At 50.0% G+C, this 10,345-nt stretch overlaps 1 protein-coding gene across 3 annotated transcripts in view; it reads left to right on the top strand.

Annotated features, from left to right (window-relative positions):
• Positions 1-531: 531 nt before the first annotated feature.
• plek (pleckstrin) overlaps positions 532-10,345 on the top strand; it is a 198,585-nt gene continuing 188,771 nt past the window's right edge. For all 3 annotated transcript variants that reach the window (XR_008726511.1, XR_008726512.1, XM_055665390.1), the window contains exon 1: positions 532-952. Coding sequence is in view for 1 of the 3 variants with exons in the window: in XM_055665390.1 (XP_055521365.1) it covers positions 905-952 (48 nt within the window). In the remaining 2 variants the exon portion in view is untranslated. The remainder of the gene's footprint in view (positions 953-10,345) is intronic.

Below are 10,345 nucleotides of genomic sequence, written 5' to 3'. Positions count from 1 at the left end.
AGGGGAAAGAGGGAGAAAGCAGGGACTACCTGAAATTGGAGAAGTCAATGTTCATTTGGAGAAGTCAAACTTTGTCCGACCTCGCCTTTTCGGCGAATGCTATCGAATGCAGGCTGATATTGCTGAACCTCTTCTACAATATATATATATATTTTACACAACAGGTGCAGGAGGAGGCCATTCGGCCCTTCGAGCCAGCACCGCCATTCAATGTGATCACGGCTGATCATCCCCAATCAGTACCCCGTTCCTGCCTTCTCCCCATATCCCCTGACTCCGCTATCTTTCAGAGCCCTATCTAGCTCTCTCTTGAAAGCATCCAGAGAACCGGCCTCCACCGCCCTCTGTGAGGCAGAGAATTCCACAGACTCACAACTCTCTGTGTGAAAAAGTGTTTCCTCGTCTCCGTTCTAAATGGCTTACCCCTTATTCTTGCACTGTGGCCTAAGCTAAGATTTTGTGTCTATCTTTTGTGAGGTCACTGACCATTGATTCACTCACTTCAGCGGGTACCCAGTTCAAACCTGCATTGACTGTGGTGATCTACACACACAAGACGTTTGGGAATCAGATGCAAAGCACAAGGACTGACTCGGGTGTGTACTAAAAGCACAAGGCTGGTTTAGTTTGGGGCAGATTTGCAGTGAGCAGCCTGCAGGTGCATGACCTATCTCCAGGCCAGCAGCTGTGAAGACCCAGGCAGCGTTTCCTTCCTCTTCTCACCCGGCTGCTGACAAAGAGGGCACCGCTACTCACGCAAGCTCAGCCGCTTTGCAATGTGGAAGAAGGTCTCTTTCCTGGGCGTGACGACACAACGTGACGGCAGGGGTTCGGAACGACACTGTCAGCCAGCGCTGACTCCCGGGCCATTCCCCAACCCAGCCTCGACCTTACAACACCCAGCATGGAGGTGGAAGCCAAGGTGATCAGAGAGGGTTACCTCGTCAAAAAGGTAGGGCTCATCAGTCCATTTTGTCGTTAGATTTCGTTTGGGACGTCCCATTGTTAACCTTAGCATTTTCTAAAAGACTTTCTTCAGGGTACGAAGCCACAATGGGCATGTATTGGAGATAACTGCTCATTTGTTCAATTTAAAGTTGTATGTATTTATTCTGTTTTTATTCATTGCACTGACAAAAACTGAAGAGAAAGAATTTTTTGTTTCTTCTGTGTATGTAAGTACTCAGTGAAATGACAATAAAGTTAATACTGAGATACTAAATGCTCATAAAGGCACAGTGCTGGAGCAACAGCAGGACAGGCAGCATCTCTGGAGAGACGGAATAGGAGACGTTTCAGGTCGAGACCCTTCTTAGGGAGTTAGATGTGGCCCTTGTGGCTAAAGGGATCAGGGGGTGTTGAGAGAAGGCAGGTACGGGATACTGAGTTGGATGATCAGCCATGATCACATTGAATGACGGTGCAGGCTCGAAGGGCCGAATGGCCTACTCCTGCACCTATTTTCCATGTTTCTATGTTCAGACCCCAAGACGTCACCCTCTCCTTCTCTCCAGAGATGCTGCCTGTCCCGCTGAGTTACTCCAGCATTTTGTTGTGTTGCATCTTCGGTTTAAACAAGCACCTGCAGTTTCTTGCTCCTCACCTCTGGTGACTCCTGACAAAGAGGTTCTGGAGAAAAAGTTACGGGTGACGTTTCGGGGTGGGGGTCGGGACCTTCTCCTCCAGACTCCTTGCCACACGTGGATATGTATTGATTGGAGAGGAGAGGCAAGATGCTGGAATCTGCAGCAAAGCACAAAGTGTTGGAGGAACTCAGCGGGTCAGGCAGCATCTGTGAAGGGAATGGACAGACAACGTGTTGGTCGGGGGCCCTACCTCAGACATGATCACCTTGCATGGCTCGAAGGGCCGAATGGCCTACTCCTGCACCTGTTGTCTATTGCCTATTGTCAAAGTTGTATCAGGGATTTCTGGTTTCTGTTTTGTTTTTGCACTCATGTTCTTTTTTTTTAAATTAATTGAACTTCCTTTTTTCTTTTGCTTTATTAAATTATCTATGAGTATCGTGTTTCAAGACGTGTTGTGCTGCTGCAAGCAAGAATTTCATTGCGTGTGTGCGTGTGTGTGCGCGCGTGTGCGTGTGTGTGTCTGTGCGCGTGTGTGTGTGTGTATGCGCATGTGTGCGTGTGTGTGCGCGTGCGTGCGTGCGTGTGTGTGTGTGTGCGTGTGCGTGCACGTGTGCGTGTGTGCGCGCGTGTGTGTGTGTGTGCGCGCGTGTGTGTGTGTGCGTGTGCGTGACTGTGTGTGTGTGTGTGTGTGTGTGTTTCTTTACACCTGGCTGTAACATGAATGAGTGTGAAGTGTCGCTGAGAGCGTATATACTGGTGAGACGGTTGTAAACTCTGGGTTATAGGGCACCATAGGCAGGTCTTTCAGAAATCTCAAACCATTTACTCCCGTTACTGCAGATTCTAGATTTTCACAGTTCGCAACTTCACAAATTATAGGGGTAGAATTAGGCCATTCGGCCCATCGAGCACTCCGCCATTCAATCATGGCTGATCTCTGCCTTCTAATCCCATTCTCCTGCCTTCTCCCCATGACCCTTGACACCTGTACTAATCAGGAATTTGTCTATCTATGACTGACTTGGCCTCCACAGCCGCCTGTGGCAATGAGTTCCATTCCAACTACCCATTTTATCAACTCTTTTCCATTCTGGTCAGACCTTTACGGAGCTCCCGCAACGGCAGCTTCCCCCGACCGAGTTGCGGGGTTGTGGGTGACCCGGAGCAGGGCCTTGCATCGCCCGGCGCGGCTTTAACGGCCGCGGGACTTGCAATCGCCTGCCGGGGGCTTTAACATCGGGAGAAGAATGGAGAGCAGGGGAGAGAGAATGACTTTGCCTTCCATCACAGTGAGGAGGAGATTCACTATGAAGGATGTTTGTGTAAATTGTGTTGGTGTGTGTCTTGGTTCTTTACATGTTGTACGACTGCTGTATGGCCTCGCGGGGCCGGTCCCACTTCGATCGCCGGAGCCGTATGGAGTTGTGTGGAGCTGGTCCCGACATCGCGCGGGGCTCCGAAAAACTGACCGTGTTCAAAAATTCCTTGCGACAACGGCCTGCCGGCCCGCAGCCGCATTGAGGCCGTACGCACCGCCTCGACGGGCGTGAGCAGCGCCTTGACACCGTACATCATGCGCGAACTTCCCGCGCACTTCGCTCGAACTTCACGTCACTCACTCGACCTCCGCACGGCCCCCGCTTCCGGTTCGGTCGCGCTTGCCGCATGCAGGTCGCATGATGGTGGGACCGGCCCTTAAGGTTTCAAAGGTCTTTTATTGTCACGTGTACCAAATGATCAGCCATGATGACATTGAATGGCGGTGCTGGCTCGAAGGGCCGAATGGCCTCCTTATAACCATATAACTATATAACAATTACAGCACGGAAACAGGCCATCTCGGCCCTACAAGTCCGTGCCGAACAAATATTGTCCATTGTCTATTGTCTAATTAAGGTATTCGAATATTACCATACAGCCATTCAAGAAAAAGCAACAAGACACACAACTACATAACATAAACATCCACCCCAGTGGATTCTCCACATTCCTCACTGTGATGGAAGGCAATAAAGTCTCATCTTCTTCCCCCTTTAGTGAGTGTTTGCAGTGCTGGCACCTTCTGTAACCGGCCAGCCCTCTGGTATACCAGACTATGTCTCAATATAGATAGACACAAAAGGCTGTAGTAACAAAGATGCTGCCTGTCCCGCTGAGTTACTCCAGCTTCGGTTTGAAAGACGGGCCTGCAGTTCCTTCTTAATTTAGACTTGGTCAACTTTCTGTTGACCGGGAAGGTCAAGGGTCGTTGTCCTTGGTGAGTTTTGTGCAAACGGAACGAAAATGTGCCCAATTGTGGAGTGAGTTGTATCCGGACTCAAGGCAGGAAATGGTGAGGCTTTGAGCTGTCAGACTGTAACTTCTGCGTTCACTTGCATACAGAAAGATGACAGACACCCCTTCGCATTCCACCTCTCCGCGGCTAAAGAGAAATAAAAAGAACAGTTACTGCACCCACATCCCCCTCCCCTCCTCCTTAAACGCACCAGCTAAACTGAACGCAACGGATGCTGATTTAAACCGACACAAAACGCTGGAATATTGGGTCAAGAGGCTTTTGGCACTTTGGCCTTCATCAGTCAGAGTATTGAGTGTAGAAGTTGGGAGGTCATGTTGCAGTTGTATAAGACGTTGGTGAGACCACATCTAGAATACTGTGTTCAGCTCTGGGCACCATGTTATAGGAAAGATATTGTCAAACTGGAAAGGGTTCAGAAAAGATCTACGAGGATGTTGCCAGGACTAGAGGGTGTGAGCTACAGGGAGAGGTTGAGTAGGCTGTGTCTCTACTCCATAGACTGTAGGAGGATGAGAGGTGATCTTATAGAGGTGTACAAAATCATGAGAGGGATAGATCGGGTAGATGCACAGTCTTTTACCCAGAGTCGGGGAATCGCGGACCAGAGGACATGGTTCAAGGTGAAGGGGAAAAGATTTAATAGGAATCCTAGGGGTAACTATTTCCACACAGAGGGTGGTGGGTGTATGGAACAAGCTGTCAGAGGAGGTTGGGACTATCCCAACGTTCAAGAAACAGACTGAAGAAGCGTTTTGGGCCGAAACGTTGCCTATTTCCTTCCTAGATTCGGCCCGAAACGTTGCCTATTTCCTTCGCTCCATAGATGCTGCCGCACCCGCTGAGTTTCTCCTGCATTTTTGTCTACCTTCGATTTTCCATCATCTGCAGTTTCTTCTTGAACAAGAAACAGTTAGACAGGTACATGGATAGGACGGGTTTGGAGGGATATGGGCCAAGCGCAGGCAGGTGGGACTAGTGTAGCTGGGACATTGTTGGCCGTTGTGGGCGAGTTGGGCTAAAGGCCCTGTTTCCGCACTGTATCACTCTATGGCTAACTCAGTGGGACAGGCAGCATCTCTGTAAAGAAGGAATAGGTGACTTTTCCGGTCGAGACCCTGGATGAGAGGGTATGAGCTACAGGGAGAAATTGGACACACTTCGATTATTTTCTCTGCAGTATTGTGGGGTTGAGGAGCAGCTTGATAGAAATAAGCATCGACAGCATAGACACTGAGAGGCCAGGGTAGTGTCAAAAACTAATGTGAGGAAGGACATTCTTGCTATTGAGGGAGTGCAGCGTAGGTTTACAAGGTTAATTCCCGGGATGGCGGGACTGTCATATGCTGAGAGAATGGAGCGGCTGGGCTTGTATACTCTGGAGTTTAGAAGGATGAGAGGGAATCTTATTGAAACATATAAGATTGTTAAGGGTTTGGACACGCTAGAGGCAGGAAACTTGTTCCCGTATGTTGGGGGAGTCCAGAACCAGGGGCCACAGTTTAAGAATAAGGGGTAAGCCATTTAGAACGGAGACGAGGAAACACTTTTTCTCACAGAGAGTGGTGAGTCTGTGGAATTCTCTGCCTCAGAGGGCGGTGGAGGCCGGTTCTCTGGATGCATTCAAGAGAGAGCTGGATAGGGCTCTTAAAGATAGCGGAGTCAGGGATATGGGGAGAAGGCAGGAACGGGGTACTGATTGGGGATGATCAGCCATGATCACAGTGAATGGCGGTGCTGGCTCGAAGGGCCGAATGGCCTACTCCTGCACCTATTGTCTATTGTCTAGCTTTAACATGAGAATGGCCAAGTTTAAAGATGATGTGCGGGGATAGTTTTGTTTACACTGTCTAGGTGGGTGCCTGGGATGTGCCGCCAGGGGTGGTGGTCAGATACGGATTATACAGGCAGAGATTAATTTAACCATAGAATCACGAGTTATAGGAGCAGAATTAGGCCATTCGGCCCATCATCTACTACACCATTCAATCATGGCTGATCTATCTCTCCCTCCTAACCCCATTCTCCTGCCTTCTCCCCATAACCCCTGACACCCGCACTAATCAACAATCTATCCATCTCCGCCTTAAAAATACCCACTGACTTGGCCTCCACAACATTCTGTGGCAAAGAATTCCACAGATTCCTCACCTTCTGACTAAAGAAATTCCTCCGCATCTCCTTCCTTAAGGGCCTGTCCCACTTGGCGACATTTTCGGCGACTGCCGTGGTCATATCAGTGTCGCCAAAAGATTTTGAATGTTTCAACATCCAGCGACGACAGAAAATAAAGTTGCGACGCTTGAAAAAACGCCGCGTGTCACACGTCATCACACCGCATCACGCCACATCACGCCGTGTCACGCCGCATCACGCCACATCACGCCACATCACGCCACATCACACCGTGTCACGCCACATCACGCCACATCACACCGTGTCACGCCACATCACGCCACATCACACCGTGTCACGCCACATCACGCCACATCACACTGTGTCACGCCACATCACACCGTGTCACGCCACATCACGCCACATCACGCCGTGTCACGCCACATCACGCCACATCACGCCGCGTCACGCCACATCACGCCACATCACACTGTGTCACGCCACATCACACCGTGTCACGCCACATCACGCCACATCACGCCGTGTCACGCCACATCACGCCACATCACGCCGTGTCACGCCACATCACGCCACATCACACTGTGTCACGCCACATCATCACACCGTGTCACGCCACATCACGCCACATCACGCCGTGTCACGCCACATCACGCCACATCACGCCACATCACGCCACATCACGCCACATCACGCCACATCACACCGTGTCACGCCACATCACGCCACATCACACTGTGTCACGCCACATCACACCGTGTCACGCCACATCACGCCACATCACGCCATATCACGCCACATCACGCCGCCACATCACACCGTGTCACGCCACATCACGCCACATCACGCCGTGTCACGCCACATCACGCCACATCACGCCGTGTCACGCCACATCACGCCACATCACACTGTGTCACGCCACATCACACCGTGTCACGCCACATCATGCCACATCACGCCGTGTCACGCCACATCACGCCACATCACGCCACATCACGCCGTGTCACGCCACATCACGCCACATCACGCCACATCACGCCGTGTCACGCCACATCACGCCACATCACGCCACATCACGCATCACATGTCACGCCACATCACGCTCACGCATCACGCCAAGAATTTTTCGGTGACCCGATACGTCAGTCAATGATGCCGGCAGTCGCCAAAAAAAATCACCAAGTGGGACAGGCCCTTTGAATGAGGCTGTGACCTCTAATCCTAGACTCTCCCAATAGTGAAAACATCCTCTCCACATCCACTCTATCCAAGCCTTTTACTAGTCTGTACGTCCCCCCTCTTCATGGCATTATGTTCGACACAGACATTGATCCAATGGACCCATTCCTGAACGGGACTGTCCTATGATCTACATTCAACCACCGTGGCTCAGTCTAGTTTAGTTTAGAGATACAGTGCGGAAACAGGCCCTTCGGCCCATCGACCAGTGATCATCCCGCACACACCAGCACTATCCTACACGCTAGCGATCATTTACAATCTGTACCGAAGCCAATTAGCCTGCAAACCTGTACGTCTTTGGAGCACCCGGAGAAAACCCACGCAGGTCACGGCGAGAACGTGCAAACTCCGTACAGACAGCGCCCGCCGTCAGAATGTAACCCGGGTCTCTGGTGCGGTGAGGCAGCAACTCTACCACTGCCTGGCTGTTGAAGAATAACAACATCGCAGGAACCATTCAAGAGATTTAATCTGATCTGAATTTGAATCTGAATATCAAGGATAGGTGGTCAGATACTGCAGCTTTTGGTGCCTATCTTCGGTTTAGACCAGCAGTTCCTTCCTACACAGCCAGATACTCATCGTCTGGTTCACATCAATGTTACAAGCACAACTCAGTGCAAGAAGGAGAAGGCCTCCAGGATTAAGGGGGATGACTGACGGAGGATCAGGTTTAGCTTTAATATTGTCACGTGATCCAAGGAGCCATGATCAGCTTTGTCCTGCTTGCTATCCAATCAGACCAAGCTGGAATGGGTACAGAGAATATTTACATGGATGTAGCCTGGACTAGAGGGTGTGAGCTATAGGGAGAGGTTGAGTCGGCTGGGTCTCTATTCCATGGAGCGCAGGAGGATGAGGGGCGATCTTATAGGAAATCATTTGATGAGAAAAACATTTTTCACACAGAGAGTGGTGAAATCTCTGGAATTCTCTGCCACAGAAGGTAGTTGAGGCCACACAGTGCATTGGCTATATTTAAGAGGGAGTTAGATGTGGCCCTTGTGGCTAAAGGGATCAGGGGGTATGGAGAGAAGGCAGGTACAGGATACTGAGTTGGATGATCAGCCATGATCATATCAAATGGCGGTGCAGGCTCGAAGGGCCGAATGGCCTACTCCTGCACCTATTTTCTATGTTTCTATGTTTATAGATGTGTATAAAATCATGAGAGGAATAGATCAGGTAGATGCACAGAATCTCTTGTCCAGAGTAGGGGAATCGAGGACCAGAGGACATGGGTTCAAGTTGAAGGGGAAAATATTTAATAGGAATCTGAGGGGTAACTTTTTCACACAAGGGGTGGTGGGTGTATGGAACAAGCTGCCAGAGGAGGTTGGTGAGGCAGGGACTATCCCAATGTTTAAGAAACATGTTAGACAGGTACATGGATGGGTTAAATTGTAAATTGTGCCTAGTGTGTGTAGGATAGTGTTAGTATACGGGATGATCACTGACTGGCGTAGACTCAGTGGGCCAAAGGGCCAGGTTCCACATTGTATCTATAAACTGTCCAAAATAGCAGAATGGTGGAAAATCTGCAGTAACCTGATGTGGTGCGAAAAATACACGTCCAATAACGGAATAATGTGGTGGCGTTTTGGTTCAAGGGGAAGAAGCTATCTGGAGCCTGGACATCTTGGCTTGCAAGGTTCTGGATCTTTTCCCAGAAGGTAGAAGAGAGAAAAGGGAATGGTGACGGAGGCAGGCAGCCTTGGCTTGCTGCTGTTGCACTCCAACCCAACTCAAGTACAATATGTAAAGTTAGGGGAATGCATGGTGACGCAGCAGTACAGTTGCAGCTTCACAGCGCCAGGGCCCCTGGTTTGACCCTGACCACGGGTTGTATCTGTATGGAGTTTCTCCCTGTGACCGTGTGGGTTTTCGCCGGGAGCTCCGGTTTCCTACACAGGCGTACAGGTTTGCTGGCTAACTGGCGTCTATAACTTGTATATTGCCCCTCGTGTGTGTGGGATGGTGCTTGTGTACGGGGATCGCTGGTCGGTGTGGACCCGGTGGGTCGAAGGGCCTGTTTCCGCCTCGTATCTCTAAACTAAACTAAAATTAAAACACCATTGCCTGACCCGACCCTGATCAAAATACGAAGTGTGAGTTTATGATGTGGAGATGAGTAATAATTACAGATTACTTATCTTGATGGACAATGATTAACCAACTGGCTTTGTGGGAATCTTACACTTCTCTTCATTCTCTTTCCCCCCCTCCCCGTACATTTATTAATTGAGTTTTATAGACCCCTGTCCCACTGTACGTTCATTCCAAGAGCTCTCCCGAGTTTGCCCTGATTCAAACTCGGAGATTTACGGTAATGGCCACTGGGCTCTCGTGGACATTTTTCAACATGTTGAAAAATCTTCACGATTCTTCCCGTGCTTACCTGCCGTTAGCGAGTCTTCCCGAGTCCCTGCCGTTAGCGCTAAGAGACGTCCCCGAGCTCCGACGTACCCGCTACGTACATTCTCCGTGCTTACCACGAGTTTGACTCGGGAGAGATCGTGAATGAACACGTACAGTGGGACAGGGCTATAGGTTTCCAGTCCCTCTGTATGACTCAACCCTACAAGCTTCAGCTCTCTGCTCACCATTCCAGTAAATGAACCACAAGGCCAATGGAAAACAACTACTGAGAAATCCATTTGAGAAATAAGTAGAAAGATCTTTTCTGGTGATGAAGCCACGGGTTGAGAAAAGCTTCACCAGGATGTAGCTGGGACAGGAAGCCACCAGTTATAAGGAGAGGCTAGATAGTTTAGTTTAGAGATACAGCTCGGAAACAGACACTTCGACCAGCGATCCCCGCACACTAACACAATCCTACACACACTAGGGACAAGTTACATTTACACCGAGCCAATTAACCTGTACGTCTTTGGAGTGTGGGAGGAAAGTGAAGATCTTGAAAAAAAACCCACGTGAGTCGCGGGGAGAACGTGCAAACTCCGTACAGACAGCACCCATGGTCAGGATCGAACCCGGGTCTCTAGCGCTGTGAGGCAGCAACTCTACCCGCTGCTCTACAAATATCACAAACTAGAGAACGGATGTTTAAGGTGAGAGCGGACGA

The sequence above is a fragment of the Leucoraja erinacea genome, unplaced genomic scaffold (assembly GCF_028641065.1).
Source record: "Leucoraja erinacea ecotype New England unplaced genomic scaffold, Leri_hhj_1 Leri_121S, whole genome shotgun sequence".
NCBI classification, from domain to species: Eukaryota; Metazoa; Chordata; class Chondrichthyes; order Rajiformes; family Rajidae; genus Leucoraja; species Leucoraja erinaceus.
This window is presented reverse-complemented; position numbering and strand designations above follow the sequence as displayed.